General features: G+C 36.5%; 1 protein-coding gene and 1 pseudogene across 4 annotated transcripts; both read right to left on the bottom strand.

The window, feature by feature from the left end:
- Positions 1 to 1556: 1556 nt before the first annotated feature.
- On the bottom strand, positions 1557 to 8826 carry LOC109212895 (annotated as a pseudogene).
- A 777-nt stretch (positions 8827 to 9603) lies between these two features.
- On the bottom strand, positions 9604 to 17767 carry LOC109212901 (synaptonemal complex protein 1-like). 4 transcript variants are annotated; one of them, XM_019376630.1, is made up of 19 exons: positions 17335 to 17767; positions 17190 to 17239; positions 16701 to 16908; positions 16462 to 16587; positions 16204 to 16302; positions 14772 to 15448; positions 14446 to 14694; positions 14228 to 14356; positions 14077 to 14145; positions 13888 to 13998; positions 12899 to 13006; positions 12701 to 12811; positions 12551 to 12634; positions 11789 to 11878; positions 11590 to 11697; positions 11160 to 11246; positions 10970 to 11032; positions 10558 to 10597; positions 9604 to 9888 (listed from the first exon to the last, which is right to left on the bottom strand). In XM_019376630.1, exons 1-19 carry the CDS (start codon positions 17492 to 17494, stop codon positions 9806 to 9808), a joined length of 2652 nt encoding a protein of 883 aa, XP_019232175.1. In that variant the 5' UTR covers positions 17495 to 17767; the 3' UTR covers positions 9604 to 9805. The 4 variants fall into 4 exon arrangements, 3 of the variants coding, with proteins under 3 accessions (XP_019232175.1, XP_019232176.1, XP_019232177.1); XM_019376631.1 differs by having other exon boundaries at positions 9801 to 9888; positions 10494 to 10597; XR_002065927.1 differs by having other exon boundaries at positions 9808 to 9888; positions 10412 to 10597.
- Positions 17768 to 18343: the final 576 nt, after the last annotated feature.

Below are 18343 nucleotides of genomic sequence, written 5' to 3'. Positions count from 1 at the left end.
CGTAGCGTGATGTTTATTTTAATAAATTTCAAAAATTAATTTCTTCAAGTGTAGTAACCTTTTCTTTTCAAAAGTAATAACGCACTAATAATCCTTGTCATAACTGCGGATTCGCTTGCGTAGCGCTGTTATGATAAAATTAATAAATTTTATCTCGATCATGCATTCGCTCACGTAGCATGGTTATGCCAACATAATTTATCCAAAAAAAATATCATTTTTCTTAATAAGTCTAATGATCAAGAAATAAAAATGGATGGGGTAAAACATAAAAAAAAAATCATATAAATCACAGTTTGTCCAAAATTAATTCAAGTCAAGTTTTAAGTCAATAAAGTGACCGTGCTAGAACCACGGGACTCGAGGAACGCCTTATACCTTCTCCTCGGTCAACAGAATTCCTTACCCGAACTTTATTTTCGCGGACCGATAAAAATAGAGTCAAACTTTCCTTTGACTAGGGATTCAAATAAAAGATGACTTGGAACACCGAAAACCAATTCTAAGTGGCGACTCTGTAAATAAAATAATCCCTACTCAAATTTGTCATTTTAATTGGAAAAACTCTTTAACCCACAAATCCATACACACACATATTCTTTTTGGGGGTGGGAAAAAGGGGTGTGACAAGGATTAAGGTAGAAGGTTAGTTGGTAGTTTATAGTTGTTCACCGATAGTCTTAGTAGTATGCATGTCCCTTCATATTCTTAGATTTTTATTATGTTATGTGGTTTTGTTCGCTTCAGATATTGTATTCCTTGTTGCTATCATTTGGTGCCACTTTTCTTTTTTTCTTTTTTTTTTTTAAATTTTTATTTTTATTTTTATTTTTATCTTCCATCTTTCTTCCTCACTTGTTTTCCTCTTCTTCCCCTTCTTGAACCGAGGGTCTATTGGAAACAGCGTCTCTACCTGAATTAGGTAAGGGTAAGGTCTGCGTACAGACTACCCTCTCCAGACCCTACTTGTTGGGATTGTTGTTGTTGTAGTAGTACCATTTATAGGTACCTTCTTTTCATTACTGCCGCAAATGCATCGTGTAATTGCACTGTGTGGTGCGGCAAGAATGAGCGGTAGTCAAAAGGGAAACCGAAAAGGCGGCAGTGATTTTCAGGTGAATATAAAATTGGTACAACGCAATATTTGCAGCATCATAAGGGACTAGAGAACTCCCAAGTGTCTTTTTTTCCAAGTCCCAAGTATCCTTATTTCCTCATAGTAGTGCAACTTCAACAGAGGCATTTATGACTGCACACGAGGATGGGTCATATACTTTGTCAAATTACACCTCTAAATAACGAGGAAGTTGGGTTTCTTTTTTTCTATAATGCAATATGGGAGGTTTTTTTCTTATGACATGAAAATAGGGGAGGGAAAGTCATCTGATTCTGATGTTTCATTTGAAATTAGTGTTAGGAGACCCGGGATTTCTATTTGTGTTAGGAGATGGGTGGCAGTGGTGGCTTTGTGCTTACAAGTCTTTACCAATCTAATGGAATCTCCACTCGGCCTAAATATCCCCACAATCAAAGATTAAGTACAAGAAAAGCTAAGCTAATGCAGTTTGGAAGCACATAACAAAAATATATGTAGTTCTACGCAACTGGTGACTTTACACTGGTGCACGTCCTCTCCAACCGGGCTCTAATCACATTATTTCCCCCAGAATTTTTTCACTCATTAATTGCAGTTATATACAGTCTTTTATTTTTGGGGGAAGTAAACTTCTAGTTCCTTGCAATGTGGAAAGCAGCCAGCTATAAGTCTGCAATCAAAGAATCAGCACACACACATTTCCAGTTCAAAGTTTCAGATTCTCTAGGAAGCTCTGCATCTTCACCTGAGAAAGGATAAAATTAATATTTAAGACTTTTGCCAGATAAGCTATTCCAGTGAGAAACCAAAATAAGGATGCGAGGCATTTGGCTAAACGCCAAGGAAATACAGATGTACTATAAGATATAACGACAGAAATGAATCAGAACGGAAAATGTACACCATCTCTCCTGATAAAGTTGCAAAAATACAAAACCTGATCACTCTTCTATTTTTTGCTTCTGACAAGTTATAAAAAATGTCCCCTGAAAAGTGTGTGCTAAATCAATTGCGATATATTTTGGGTGGGTTGGGGTCCGGGGGGGGGGGGTTGAGATCATTTAATGCATGGGAGCTGATTGATAATGTCTCAACATTTATGAGAGGAAGAGAGTATACTGTTACTTTTGAAAGGTTTGTGCAATCAGAATGAAATAACACTTCATTTTTGTTTCTAAAAAGTGCAAGAAAATGTTTGCCCAAAACTCTGTGCTCGCTCGCTAGTTGTATCTTTACATAGACAAAATATTTAATGCATTGGAACATACTGAAAGTGTAACAGCACAGCATGACAAGAAGAACAATAAAGTCCTTTTCTTGAGGTTTCTGCATCAGAATAAATAGTAGTACCACTAGCCAAATGCATAGGGATCATCAGCATATGGATTCAGAGATCCTTCCGAGAATAAATCACCTATGTTTGCAGGTTTCGGATGACCTCCTCCTTTAATGCTCTGCAAAACATATACGAATAGTAGAAAAAGCTGAGCATATTAGAAATGGAGATTTCTCTGTCAGTCATTACTCTTTTAGCTAGTTAAGCTCTTGAAGCACCACTAAGGAGACGTGCCCGATTCTTAGATCAAGCCACAAAGGACCATTAATGGAAAGTGAAGACAAACAAGTCAAATAATGATTCATATCCTGATAACCTCTCTGCGAGTCTTGAATTTTGGTGTCTCTTTATGATTGTGCTTAAATGGATTATTTAAATATAAAGGTTAGTCATCTCAGCATTGACATGACAACAGGGTAGTAACTCTGATATATTGGAATCTGGTAGCAACGGCAGGTGAACACAAAGCGAGTCAATGAATGAGTCATACCCTGATAACCTCTCTGGGAGTCTTCACTTTTGGTGTCCTTTTCTTCTTGTTCTTTGATGGGTCCTTTCAAGATACAGTAATATAAAGGTTAGGCTCATCGCATACATTGGCGGGCCAGAAGTCTAGAAACTGACAGATTGAATCTGGTAAAAATGGCCAACAATGCTGCTAAGGATTCAATTTTACGTACATCAAACATGACTGTGCTTTTCGTTTTTCTTCGTTTTGTGATTGTTCTGCCATTTGTGGTTTCAACTTCATATTCATGATGGGTCACCTGCAATTTACGAAGCGATCAAGAAAAATAAGTGAGATAGGACACAAAGACCAATTTAGGTGTCGGTGATGATCAACTGAAAAGGCTAAATGCAGAAATAACCATGCAGATCTTAAGAAGGTATGTTCACCAAAGGGGATGAAATCAGAGCATAAGCAAGATGCTGAAAATCAGTTATCTAATGCAAAAATAATCCCTAATAAATCTGGTTGCATGCACTGTGATAAGGCATCATCTAACTTATTCTACAGCAATAACTGCTACTTATTCTCAAAACTAATTTTGCAGAAAGCTAATTAAGCGGAACCGTTTGGATTACAGATAATTGCAGTTAGCCACTCACCTTCCTACTATGTTTGGGCATACTAATAACACTTCCTGTATTCACCTTCTCCACTTTCCTCAACAAATTTGATACAGGCGTTTGACTTCCTTCCAGATAATGTGCATCCTACCAAACCGTTGAGATATAAGCTAAGATCAGCAAGCTAGACAGAAATATTGAAAGGCAACCAGAATAATATTTTGCTTTGCACGTTTACCACATCCTTAGCTTCATCTCTCACCGGTGCAAGCTGGCCCCTTTTGCAACTATCAGATTGGTTTCTTTTGGTCAATGACCCAGAGTGCTTCTGCAGATTTCACAAATGTTCAGCACTAATAGTTGAAAGTTAGATTTATTTACCAAGTTGGCTGTACTTAACGTGTTCAAAATCCCCTCAAGTAAGCAATCAAATTAATCCTTCCACATCTCTTTCAGTTTCAGATCAGAAATATATAGCCAGTCATATCCAAAAGATCTCAGGTAGACAAATAAAACTTGTACTTAAAACTTCAGTGGACAACAAGATACAGATTAGAAGATACAAGTTGAACCATTATAACACAAATATACTTCTGTAGATGTAGTGTTACCTAATAAGGAAGAGAACATAATCTGTTTGTATATAAATTGAAACTGATCAATCAGCAGATTTATATGCTAGTGTTTCAACTGCAATAACTTCCTACAGCTATGTGGTGGTTGATTACTGACAATTTGATAGTTCATTAATTACAGTACGATATGCTTTGATAATCAAATTTAAATCCTCAGGAAGTTCTATTAAATCAGAAAGGATCCACTAAACTTTGTAATGATTGCTGACAGCAACTGGGTGAAAGGTGGCCAATGTTAAATCTTAAAAAAAAAATATTTCTAAAAACAATCAAACAGAACCTCCTTCTAACCAGAGAGAATAGGCATCTTTTTTCCCTCTCGTGGCCGGCGGCGGTCAATGCATCTAAAGAATAAAGAGTCAAACCTTCTTTGAAGTCACTTCTTCCTCTTCCGGATTATTTCCCATTACTTTCCATTGCAACTGCAACAGAGCCCTCTGTTTCTCCTCCTGAGATAAGACACGAATACAATAAGACAAAAAATCACTGTGAGTAGAAACTCATTTAAAACATACTTTAGACTTCAGCATATCCAACTCCTCCTGCAGTCTTCTGCATTCATCCTCAAGCTCAAGTCTCAGAGCTCTTAACTGAGCTTCATGCTCATTCCTCATCGAACTTGTTTTCTGAGAAATATCACACCTCAGCGACTAAGGCAATATACATGCAGAATAATGAGCTAAGACACAAAAACAAAGCTGAAGAAAGGTTACTTCTCTCAGTTCATTTTCATACTGAAGTCGGACACGTTTTAGCTCTTCATTGTGACTGGAAACAAGACTCATTTCCTTCTTGCTGTGCTCTTGTTGAATATTACATACCTGCGGCAAAATGCTTCAGCTATAGGCTAAATGAAGTCTATTTTCAACATATTCATACACTTCTGTCTTTGAAGCCCAAGAAGTGCTGGGTGTCTTATCAGAATTACCTAGTAAAGCAAGCAGAGGTTTTTATGTTTCTTTGGCAGCATACTTAGCCTAACTGGCTGTCCGGACTCCAGATACATGGTGGGCAAAATAGAATCCATTAGATCTGACAAACGGGATAAGTACAATAATTTTTTAATGTGTTAAACGACCAAACTACTATAACTGATGATAAGTTAATAATAGCCAACATGTTCTTAAAGATATTAACAGTCTAGCATGAGAAAAGGGTATTTAGGAAATTAAATAGAGTTGAAGTTTGGGAAAATGCTTCCTTGAAGGTAGCTTCTACATAAGCGTGAAAAATCACATTTTAGTTGCCACTCGCAATCTTGATTCCAGTAGGCAAACTACTCATAAAATTACGTTTGAACCTCAAGTATCATTTCAAACCTTGAAATTTGTTCCTAAGAAGATCTAAGCAAGATCCTAAATTCATTTTCGTAGAGAAGCATGACAACACAATAATTCTAATAAATGAACACAAAATATTTACATGAGGATCATCATGCTCAAGAGTTTCCCTACAACCTTAACAAATAAGTGTGAGAATCATGAAAGAGTATTGAACTTCATGCAACTGAAACACTAATATCTGACAGGAGTCAAACTAGAAGACACAAAAGATAAAACTGAACTGTGTGCAAAAGAATAACTTTGAAAGAAGGGATACAGTAGAATAATTAGACTGTTAATCTTGGAATTTATTAGAAAATATAGGTGTTTTCATGACCTTAAGAAGCAAATGATAATTGTACATCCTTTACCATACATACCAAAGCAGCATGTTCTTCCTGTACATGCTTCAAGTTCTGATTAGATTCTTCTCTGCATTCCAACAGCTTTAACTCACAGTTTCTTTCCATCTCTCCAACAATTTTTTCAGCCTGAGATTAATAAATGAAGTGAAAGGCGAAGATATATTTCCAGTCAAAATATGCTTCAACATAAGAATCAATAGCTACCTTCTCCTTCTCTAGATTGATACTTTCCAACTTCTCCAAGTCATACTTCCTCCGGATGTCACTGATGGCCTGAGAAAGATCCTACGAGTGTAACTTGTTGGATAGGAGCAAACATACACAGAAACACCAGGCAGAATATTTTAAGAATAACCTGATCATTTTTCTGAGATAACTCCTTTAAATGCCTAGAAAGTTCTGGTTGTTTGCTTTCTAACATCTGATCGTGCTGCCTTTTAGCTTCTGCAAGGTTGCTTTCAGCAGCAAGCAAAGATGCTTGAATCTGCAATAAGGTACAAAACACAACGCATTTAAACACACTGTATTGGATTTAATAGGATCTATAAAACTAAAAGTATCCATAGAAAAAACCTTTTCTCTCTCAGCTTCCAATTGTTTCTGCCTGTCCTGAAGTTCCTGAACAAGCTTATCTTTCTCCTCCAATTTATTGTTAATCTCTGCAACATGCTTTTCCAGTGATTCCACTGTTTCTGTATACTTGTCAATTTCCTTGCGTAAAAGATGGATTTCATCTTCCTTTTTCTGCATGTCTGATTGAAGCTTTTCAATATGGTCCTTGTTTTCTGTTTCCATCTCAGAGAGTTTCACCAATAAATTTTGCTGCAAGATATGAAAATTGATCTTGTTATGTTTAATCAGATACTGTTACTAATGAATGCTCTGTGAGAAGAATTAACCATTTCATTCTCCGATAGTTTTGAACTTTCTGATAAAGCGACAACATTCTCCTGCAGCTTGCTAATCAGCACTTCCATCTCCATCTTCTTGGAAAGAAGCAGTTCTGCTTCAGACTCTAATTTTCTAATCCGATCTTCTGCTAAACGGGATTCTTCAGCATGCTGCACCATTGCACGTTCTTGCTCGTTCTGAAGTGCAGAGACTTTGTCCTTCAAGTCCTTATTAGCTAGCTCTAGAGAATTTTTCTTTGATGTAACGCTTGTATATTGATCCTGGAGCTTGTCAAACTTTCGTTGAGCATGCCGAGCAGCAAGTTCCCCCTTCTCTCTCATCATTTCAAATCCAGCGTCAAATAAAGCATTAAGCTGAACTATCTTCTCCGCAAAGACGAGACTTTGACTATCCAAATGAGTAAACTTTATCACCATTTCATTCACAAACTCATTAAGGTTCTTTATCTCCTGATGTGATGTATCTAATTGTTTAGCAAAGTTGCTATTTCTAGATACCAAATCACTTCTTTCTTTCTCCAAATTCTTTTTGACATTCCTCAAGTCCTCCAGTTCATCTTCTTTTAATCTTGATTCGAGATGTAACTCTTCCAACTTGGACTTCAAATTCTCCACTGCAAGTCCATTAGCTGCTACAGTAGCTTCAAATTCCTTGATCGTGGCATCTTATAAAAAAAATAAGAGAAAGAAACAAGTAAATAAAGGGAGAAAAGTATTTAGAACTGAGAAAGTTACCAAGAGATAATTATCACAAAAAGTAGAGATGTTAAGATCTGTGTCAGTAGTAGGACATCTCTGCGCAGACTGAAGCATAACATGAAAAATTTCTCTTTCTGATTAACAAGACAAATGTCCTTAAAGAGCACTAATACCTCTTTAGGAGACACCAAGTCTGTGAAAAGTTTTATAGTTAAAAGAATGTTAAAGGACACAATATGAATTCAATGGATGGAGAAGAACTTGAAATGACAGACGGCTTCAAGAGAATTGTCAAATGCAACTGTTTCCCAAAGACAGTGAACAGTTTCAGTTACAGCGTAACATAAAAAAAGAGATGTTATATCTCAAACAAGACTTGAATTCCCCCCTAGGTTCATAGAGGAGAAAATATGGGCTTTGGTATAGCTATAGACCAATCTACGAGCTTTCTTATGTAGTTAAGAGCAGTCACACATAGATCATTCACAAACAAATTAACCATGTAATAAAAGTGAAATAGAATGTGGACTGCTTAAGTCCATATTGAACCAACCAAAGGGACAGGCACTTAAAAGACAACAGAATTAACATAAATAAATAAAAAAAGAAGAGGGGATTAGTTAGTTGACGCAGACAGTAGAGCCATTTTCTGGACGCAACATCTGCTATTTATCGAAAGTTGAGGTGCAAGCACAAAAGCTCTTAGATCATAGCTATTTACCTTTCTCCTCAATTACACTGATACTTTTGCTCTGTTCAACCCTGAAAGAGTTCTCCATTTTCTCCTTCTCGATACCGAGTTCATTCAGCTCCCTTTCACCTTTATTGACAACCCAAAAAACATGTTAGGCAACTTTAAACATTAGTATCTAAGAAGCATAAACCTCTAGTTATTCAGCAGCATATATGGTATCTAACTACTTAGAAGCCCTCAATTGGTGATAAAAATATATTGCATAACAAGGCATTATTAACTTACAATTTCTAACAGTTTCTTCAGAGGATTCCAGCCTCAAAGAGAGGGCTTTCATGTTGTCCTGCAAGTTATCAATAACAACAGAAGTTGCAGATCGTCTATCTTCAAAAGATGCCTTGTCTTTTTCAGCTGTAGAGTCAAGTGCACAATCCAAAAATATTAAAACAATTAAAAAGCCAGAGAGGATTGTTCTATCTGCTTTGCACCGGGATATTCTTTAAAGGAAAGTTACGGTAACATACCATCCTGAACTACACCAGCTAGGTGCTGTAAAGTTTCAGTTAGCTGATCACACAAGGTCTTTGTTGAAGAAAATTTAGATTCCAGTCCTTTCCAAAGCTTCTCGTCTTCTTTCTGCTTCACTTTCAACTTAGCATTTTCATTGTACGCATTTTTGCAACTTTTCTTCCAGCATATGAATATCTTCAATTCAACTTCTTCAATTTAGAGTTCTGTCAATCAATTATGTAGACGCACAGTTATAAAACAAGTGAAATTACAAGTCATTAGGCCTCAAAATTCAAGCATAAAACTAATCCTAANAAACTTCAGTGGACAACAAGATACAGATTAGAAGATACAAGTTAGAACCATTATAACACAAATATACTTCTGTAGATGTAGTGTTACCTAATAAGGAAGAGAACATAATCTGTTTGTATAAAAATTGAAACTGATCAATCAGCAGATTTATATGCTAGTGTTTCAACTGCAATAACTTCCTACAGCTATGTGGTGGTTGATTACTGACAATTTGATAGTTCATTAATTACAGTACGATATGCTTTGATAATCAAATTTAAATCCCCCACAACCAATCCAGACGTGGGAAAATATGCAATGCTCCTAATGCCGACCCTATGTCTGCGTCCAGGAGAGAGCACCACTACAATGAGGAACACACAGAGCAGCCCACTGCTCACCCTTAATGATACTCATATGAAATTCATCATATGGAATTGTAGAGGAGCCCAGTCTGCAGATTTTAGACGTNATGAAAATAGGGGAGGAAAGTCATCTGATTCTGATGTTTCATTTGAAATTAGTGTTAGGAGACCCGGGATTTTCATTTTGTGTTAGGAGATGGGTGGCAGTGGTGGCTTTGTGCTTACAAGTCTTTACCAATCTAATGGAATCTCCACTCGGCCTAAATATCCCCACAATCAAAGATTAAGTACAAGAAAAGCTAAGCTAATGCAGTTTGGAAGCACATAACAAAAATATATGTAGTTCTACGCAACTGGTGACTTTACACTGGTGCACGTCCTCTCCAACCGGGCTCTAATCACATTATTTCCCCCAGAATTTTTTCACTCATTAATTGCAGTTATATACAGTCTTTTATTTTTGGGGGAAGTAAACTTCTAGTTCCTTGCAATGTGGAAAGCAGCCAGCTATAAGTCTGCAATCAAAGAATCAGCACACACACATTTCCAGTTCAAAGTTTCAGATTCTCTAGGAAGCTCTGCATCTTCACCTGAGAAAGGATAAAATTAATATTTAAGACTTTTGCCAGATAAGCTATTCCAGTGAGAAACCAAAATAAGGATGCGAGGCATTTGGCTAAACGCCAAGGAAATACAGATGTACTATAAGATATAACGACAGAAATGAATCAGAACGGAAAATGTACACCATCTCTCCTGATAAAGTTGCAAAAATACAAAACCTGATCACTCTTCTATTTTTTGCTTCTGACAAGTTATAAAAAATGTCCCCTGAAAAGTGTGTGCTAAATCAATTGCGATATATTTTGGGTGGGTTGGGGTCGGGGGGGGGGGGGTTGAGATCATTTAATGCATGGGAGCTGATTGATAATGTCTCAACATTTATGAGAGGAAGAGAGTATACTGTTACTTTTGAAAGGTTTGTGCAATCAGAATGAAATAACACTTCATTTTTGTTTCTAAAAAGTGCAAGAAAATGTTTGCCCAAAACTCTGTGCTCGCTCGCTAGTTGTATCTTTACATAGACAAAATATTTAATGCATTGGAACATACTGAAAGTGTAACAGCACAGCATGACAAGAAGAACAATAAAGTCCTTTTCTTGAGGTTTCTGCATCAGAATAAATAGTAGTACCACTAGCCAAATGCATAGGGATCATCAGCATATGGATTCAGAGATCCTTCCGAGAATAAATCACCTATGTTTGCAGGTTTCGGATGACCTCCTCCTTTAATGCTCTGCAAAACATATACGAATAGTAGAAAAAGCTGAGCATATTAGAAATGGAGATTTCTCTGTCAGTCATTACTCTTTTAGCTAGTTAAGCTCTTGAAGCACCACTAAGGAGACGTGCCCGATTCTTAGATCAAGCCACAAAGGACCATTAATGGAAAGTGAAGACAAACAAGTCAAATAATGATTCATATCCTGATAACCTCTCTGCGAGTCTTGAATTTTGGTGTCTCTTTATGATTGTGCTTAAATGGATTATTTAAATATAAAGGTTAGTCATCTCAGCATTGACATGACAACAGGGTAGTAACTCTGATATATTGGAATCTGGTAGCAACGGCAGGTGAACACAAAGCGAGTCAATGAATGAGTCATACCCTGATAACCTCTCTGGGAGTCTTCACTTTTGGTGTCCTTTTCTTCTTGTTCTTTGATGGGTCCTTTCAAGATACAGTAATATAAAGGTTAGGCTCATCGCATACATTGGCGGGCCAGAAGTCTAGAAACTGACAGATTGAATCTGGTAAAAATGGCCAACAATGCTGCTAAGGATTCAATTTTACGTACATCAAACATGACTGTGCTTTTCGTTTTTCTTCGTTTTGTGATTGTTCTGCCATTTGTGGTTTCAACTTCATATTCATGATGGGTCACCTGCAATTTACGAAGCGATCAAGAAAAATAAGTGAGATAGGACACAAAGACCAATTTAGGTGTCGGTGATGATCAACTGAAAAGGCTAAATGCAGAAATAACCATGCAGATCTTAAGAAGGTATGTTCACCAAAGGGGATGAAATCAGAGCATAAGCAAGATGCTGAAAATCAGTTATCTAATGCAAAAATAATCCCTAATAAATCTGGTTGCATGCACTGTGATAAGGCATCATCTAACTTATTCTACAGCAATAACTGCTACTTATTCTCAAAACTAATTTTGCAGAAAGCTAATTAAGCGGAACCGTTTGGATTACAGATAATTGCAGTTAGCCACTCACCTTCCTACTATGTTTGGGCATACTAATAACACTTCCTGTATTCACCTTCTCCACTTTCCTCAACAAATTTGATACAGGCGTTTGACTTCCTTCCAGATAATGTGCATCCTACCAAACCGTTGAGATATAAGCTAAGATCAGCAAGCTAGACAGAAATATTGAAAGGCAACCAGAATAATATTTTGCTTTGCACGTTTACCACATCCTTAGCTTCATCTCTCACCGGTGCAAGCTGGCCCCTTTTGCAACTATCAGATTGGTTTCTTTTGGTCAATGACCCAGAGTGCTTCTGCAGATTTCACAAATGTTCAGCACTAATAGTTGAAAGTTAGATTTATTTACCAAGTTGGCTGTACTTAACGTGTTCAAAATCCCCTCAAGTAAGCAATCAAATTAATCCTTCCACATCTCTTTCAGTTTCAGATCAGAAATATATAGCCAGTCATATCCAAAAGATCTCAGGTAGACAAATAAAACTTGTACTTAAAACTTCAGTGGACAACAAGATACAGATTAGAAGATACAAGTTGAACCATTATAACACAAATATACTTCTGTAGATGTAGTGTTACCTAATAAGGAAGAGAACATAATCTGTTTGTATATAAATTGAAACTGATCAATCAGCAGATTTATATGCTAGTGTTTCAACTGCAATAACTTCCTACAGCTATGTGGTGGTTGATTACTGACAATTTGATAGTTCATTAATTACAGTACGATATGCTTTGATAATCAAATTTAAATCCTCAGGAAGTTCTATTAAATCAGAAAGGATCCACTAAACTTTGTAATGATTGCTGACAGCAACTGGGTGAAAGGTGGCCAATGTTAAATCTTAAAAAAAAAATATTTCTAAAAACAATCAAACAGAACCTCCTTCTAACCAGAGAGAATAGGCATCTTTTTTCCCTCTCGTGGCCGGCGGCGGTCAATGCATCTAAAGAATAAAGAGTCAAACCTTCTTTGAAGTCACTTCTTCCTCTTCCGGATTATTTCCCATTACTTTCCATTGCAACTGCAACAGAGCCCTCTGTTTCTCCTCCTGAGATAAGACACGAATACAATAAGACAAAAAATCACTGTGAGTAGAAACTCATTTAAAACATACTTTAGACTTCAGCATATCCAACTCCTCCTGCAGTCTTCTGCATTCATCCTCAAGCTCAAGTCTCAGAGCTCTTAACTGAGCTTCATGCTCATTCCTCATCGAACTTGTTTTCTGAGAAATATCACACCTCAGCGACTAAGGCAATATACATGCAGAATAATGAGCTAAGACACAAAAACAAAGCTGAAGAAAGGTTACTTCTCTCAGTTCATTTTCATACTGAAGTCGGACACGTTTTAGCTCTTCATTGTGACTGGAAACAAGACTCATTTCCTTCTTGCTGTGCTCTTGTTGAATATTACATACCTGCGGCAAAATGCTTCAGCTATAGGCTAAATGAAGTCTATTTTCAACATATTCATACACTTCTGTCTTTGAAGCCCAAGAAGTGCTGGGTGTCTTATCAGAATTACCTAGTAAAGCAAGCAGAGGTTTTTATGTTTCTTTGGCAGCATACTTAGCCTAACTGGCTGTCCGGACTCCAGATACATGGTGGGCAAAATAGAATCCATTAGATCTGACAAACGGGATAAGTACAATAATTTTTTAATGTGTTAAACGACCAAACTACTATAACTGATGATAAGTTAATAATAGCCAACATGTTCTTAAAGATATTAACAGTCTAGCATGAGAAAAGGGTATTTAGGAAATTAAATAGAGTTGAAGTTTGGGAAAATGCTTCCTTGAAGGTAGCTTCTACATAAGCGTGAAAAATCACATTTTAGTTGCCACTCGCAATCTTGATTCCAGTAGGCAAACTACTCATAAAATTACGTTTGAACCTCAAGTATCATTTCAAACCTTGAAATTTGTTCCTAAGAAGATCTAAGCAAGATCCTAAATTCATTTTCGTAGAGAAGCATGACAACACAATAATTCTAATAAATGAACACAAAATATTTACATGAGGATCATCATGCTCAAGAGTTTCCCTACAACCTTAACAAATAAGTGTGAGAATCATGAAAGAGTATTGAACTTCATGCAACTGAAACACTAATATCTGACAGGAGTCAAACTAGAAGACACAAAAGATAAAACTGAACTGTGTGCAAAAGAATAACTTTGAAAGAAGGGATACAGTAGAATAATTAGACTGTTAATCTTGGAATTTATTAGAAAATATAGGTGTTTTCATGACCTTAAGAAGCAAATGATAATTGTACATCCTTTACCATACATACCAAAGCAGCATGTTCTTCCTGTACATGCTTCAAGTTCTGATTAGATTCTTCTCTGCATTCCAACAGCTTTAACTCACAGTTTCTTTCCATCTCTCCAACAATTTTTTCAGCCTGAGATTAATAAATGAAGTGAAAGGCGAAGATATATTTCCAGTCAAAATATGCTTCAACATAAGAATCAATAGCTACCTTCTCCTTCTCTAGATTGATACTTTCCAACTTCTCCAAGTCATACTTCCTCCGGATGTCACTGATGGCCTGAGAAAGATCCTACGAGTGTAACTTGTTGGATAGGAGCAAACATACACAGAAACACCAGGCAGAATATTTTAAGAATAACCTGATCATTTTTCTGAGATAACTCCTTTAAATGCCTAGAAAGTTCTGGTTGTTTGCTTTCTAACATCTGATCGTGCTGCCTTTTAGCTTCTGCAAGGTTGCTTTCAGCAGCAAGCAAAGATGCTTGAATCTGCAATAAGGTACAAAACACAACGCATTTAAACACACTGTATTGGATTTAATAGGATCTATAAAACTAAAAGTATCCATAGAAAAAACCTTTTCTCTCTCAGCTTCCAATTGTTTCTGCCTGTCCTGAAGTTCCTGAACAAGCTTATCTTTCTCCTCCAATTTATTGTTAATCTCTGCAACATGCTTTTCCAGTGATTCCACTGTTTCTGTATACTTGTCAATTTCCTTGCGTAAAAGATGGATTTCATCTTCCTTTTTCTGCATGTCTGATTGAAGCTTTTCAATATGGTCCTTGTTTTCTGTTTCCATCTCAGAGAGTTTCACCAATAAATTTTGCTGCAAGATATGAAAATTGATCTTGTTATGTTTAATCAGATACTGTTACTAATGAATGCTCTGTGAGAAGAATTAACCATTTCATTCTCCGATAGTTTTGAACTTTCTGATAAAGCGACAACATTCTCCTGCAGCTTGCTAATCAGCACTTCCATCTCCATCTTCTTGGAAAGAAGCAGTTCTGCTTCAGACTCTAATTTTCTAATCCGATCTTCTGCTAAACGGGATTCTTCAGCATGCTGCACCATTGCACGTTCTTGCTCGTTCTGAAGTGCAGAGACTTTGTCCTTCAAGTCCTTATTAGCTAGCTCTAGAGAATTTTTCTTTGATGTAACGCTTGTATATTGATCCTGGAGCTTGTCAAACTTTCGTTGAGCATGCCGAGCAGCAAGTTCCCCCTTCTCTCTCATCATTTCAAATCCAGCGTCAAATAAAGCATTAAGCTGAACTATCTTCTCCGCAAAGACGAGACTTTGACTATCCAAATGAGTAAACTTTATCACCATTTCATTCACAAACTCATTAAGGTTCTTTATCTCCTGATGTGATGTATCTAATTGTTTAGCAAAGTTGCTATTTCTAGATACCAAATCACTTCTTTCTTTCTCCAAATTCTTTTTGACATTCCTCAAGTCCTCCAGTTCATCTTCTTTTAATCTTGATTCGAGATGTAACTCTTCCAACTTGGACTTCAAATTCTCCACTGCAAGTCCATTAGCTGCTACAGTAGCTTCAAATTCCTTGATCGTGGCATCTTATAAAAAAAATAAGAGAAAGAAACAAGTAAATAAAGGGAGAAAAGTATTTAGAACTGAGAAAGTTACCAAGAGATAATTATCACAAAAAGTAGAGATGTTAAGATCTGTGTCAGTAGTAGGACATCTCTGCGCAGACTGAAGCATAACATGAAAAATTTCTCTTTCTGATTAACAAGACAAATGTCCTTAAAGAGCACTAATACCTCTTTAGGAGACACCAAGTCTGTGAAAAGTTTTATAGTTAAAAGAATGTTAAAGGACACAATATGAATTCAATGGATGGAGAAGAACTTGAAATGACAGACGGCTTCAAGAGAATTGTCAAATGCAACTGTTTCCCAAAGACAGTGAACAGTTTCAGTTACAGCGTAACATAAAAAAAGAGATGTTATATCTCAAACAAGACTTGAATTCCCCCCTAGGTTCATAGAGGAGAAAATATGGGCTTTGGTATAGCTATAGACCAATCTACGAGCTTTCTTATGTAGTTAAGAGCAGTCACACATAGATCATTCACAAACAAATTAACCATGTAATAAAAGTGAAATAGAATGTGGACTGCTTAAGTCCATATTGAACCAACCAAAGGGACAGGCACTTAAAAGACAACAGAATTAACATAAATAAATAAAAAAAGAAGAGGGGATTAGTTAGTTGACGCAGACAGTAGAGCCATTTTCTGGACGCAACATCTGCTATTTATCGAAAGTTGAGGTGCAAGCACAAAAGCTCTTAGATCATAGCTATTTACCTTTCTCCTCAATTACACTGATACTTTTGCTCTGTTCAACCCTGAAAGAGTTCTCCATTTTCTCCTTCTCGATACCGAGTTCATTCAGCTCCCTTTCACCTTTATTGACAACCCAAAAAACATGTTAGGCAACTTTAAACATTAGTATCTAAGAAGCATAAACCTCTAGTTATTCAGCAGCATATATGGTATCTAACTACTTAGAAGCCCTCAATTGGTGATAAAAATATATTGCATAACAAGGCATTATTAACTTACAATTTCTAACAGTTTCTTCAGAGGATTCCAGCCTCAAAGAGAGGGCTTTCATGTTGTCCTGCAAGTTATCAATAACAACAGAAGTTGCAGATCGTCTATCTTCAAAAGATGCCTTGTCTTTTTCAGCTGTAGAGTCAAGTGCACAATCCAAAAATATTAAAACAATTAAAAAGCCAGAGAGGATTGTTCTATCTGCTTTGCACCGGGATATTCTTTAAAGGAAAGTTACGGTAACATACCATCCTGAACTACACCAGCTAGGTGCTGTAAAGTTTCAGTTAGCTGATCACACAAGGTCTTTGTTGAAGAAAATTTAGATTCCAGTCCTTTCCAAAGCTTCTCGTCTTCTTTCTGCTTCACTTTCAACTTAGCATTTTCATTGTACGCATTTTGCAACTTTTCTTCCAGCATATGAATATCTTCAATCAACTTCTTCAATTTAGAGTTCTGCAATCAATTATGAGACGCACAGTTATAAAACAAGTGAAATTACAAGTCATTAGGCCTCAAAATTCAAGCATAAAACTTAAATCCTAATAGCAATTATATTATTAATAGAAGCCTTTGTATGTTCTGTATAAGCCTACACCTGACAGCTGTATCTGTGGGAACCAACACATGCCACACGCATAGAAAGATGCACTCATGCAAGCGTACACATACACACGCACTCACACACAAAAACCCGTGCATTGGTGTACAAATATGGAACATTTCAACGAAATTACCGCCAATTGCAGATCAGTTTTAGCAGAAGCTTGCTCCTTCACCAATTTCTCTGTTGACGATAGAAACAAACGAGCAATTTATTTAAGAAGTAGTATACATTTTTTCAGAAAATTTAGAAAACTAATGCATTAATCAACTAATAACCTGCTGTCAGCTTCAAATTCGCAAAACTTCCAGAAGAAACCATGTCAGCGGACATGCGCGTCGTTATCGGCATGGCTTTCGCAGCTCCTAAACCAACTCCGGCCAGCGATTTGAAGTTATCCCGGCCTTTCATGCCTGATAATCCTAAAAGCTTACTCATTTTCTAAAAAACGCAAATAATCGCCGAATTCCCCTATATACACGAAATAGGAATCCTATTACGTTGATTTTTGTGGCCTAATCGATCACAAAGCAAGGATGTAAAACCCTAAAAATCGAAAAAATCCAAGCGATCGGTTCTGTGAACTTAGCTTTTCGTTTTCGTGTTGAGTAAGAAACTGTATCGGAGAAGAAAATTCCAGAAAAGGAATCTCGAAGAGATCGTCGCCTGCGATTCCTCTCAGTTGAACTCGAGTCTGTGAGAATGAACATTTGAAATGGAATGGCGCGAAGGAAATGGGATATTTATAGAGATGGTTGGCCGGGGGAGATATTTCATGTTTCTTTTAAATAGCGGAAAAATAAAAAGAAGTGGGAGAATTGCAATTTGGTCCTCTGATTATAAGAAATATGTAATTTCATCCCTCAGTTCATTGATTGATAATTTGATTATAAAGGCCTCATTTGCTTGAAACAGGGTACGGGAAGGCAACAAAGTGAGAAATGAAAAGTATGAGAAGGGAAAACAGAGAGAGAACAAGGGAAAACTCGTATTGGATTAAGTATCTACTTTTGTTATATTTGTCTACCTTTCTTTCATAACCATATGAATTCGAAATCCATTAGTTGAAGTAATATAAAATTACGCTACGCAAGGCTCGAAACTGAAATATTTAATTAATGACGGAGGATCTCATCTATATATTCTCACGAAAAGGAGCAGAAAAAAGTGCACTTTCTTTCTCTTAGTTTCTTAGCTAAAAAGTTAGAGTTAGTCATTCTAATCATTAGAATAAATATCTAAACAAATTTTAGATTTTGGTTTTTCTATTTTTTTGTGAATATATTT

The sequence above is a fragment of the Nicotiana attenuata genome, unplaced genomic scaffold (genome assembly GCF_001879085.1).
Source record: "Nicotiana attenuata strain UT unplaced genomic scaffold, NIATTr2, whole genome shotgun sequence".
NCBI classification, from domain to species: Eukaryota; Viridiplantae; Streptophyta; class Magnoliopsida; order Solanales; family Solanaceae; genus Nicotiana; species Nicotiana attenuata.
This window is presented reverse-complemented; position numbering and strand designations above follow the sequence as displayed.

Bases quoted from the DNA above. Each gene is read 5' to 3' on its own strand.
- LOC109212901 (XM_019376630.1), bottom strand. From the start codon at position 17,494: ATGAGTAAGCTTTTAGGATTATCAGGCATGAAAGGCCGGGATAACTTC. The intron at 16,909-17,189 runs GTAATTTCGTTG...AATTGATTGCAG, and splicing joins AAACTGATCTGCAATTGGCG to AACTCTAAATTGAAGAAGTT. The intron at 11,247-11,589 runs GTGAGTGGCTAA...CGTAAATTGCAG, and splicing joins TGCCCAAACATAGTAGGAAG to GTGACCCATCATGAATATGA.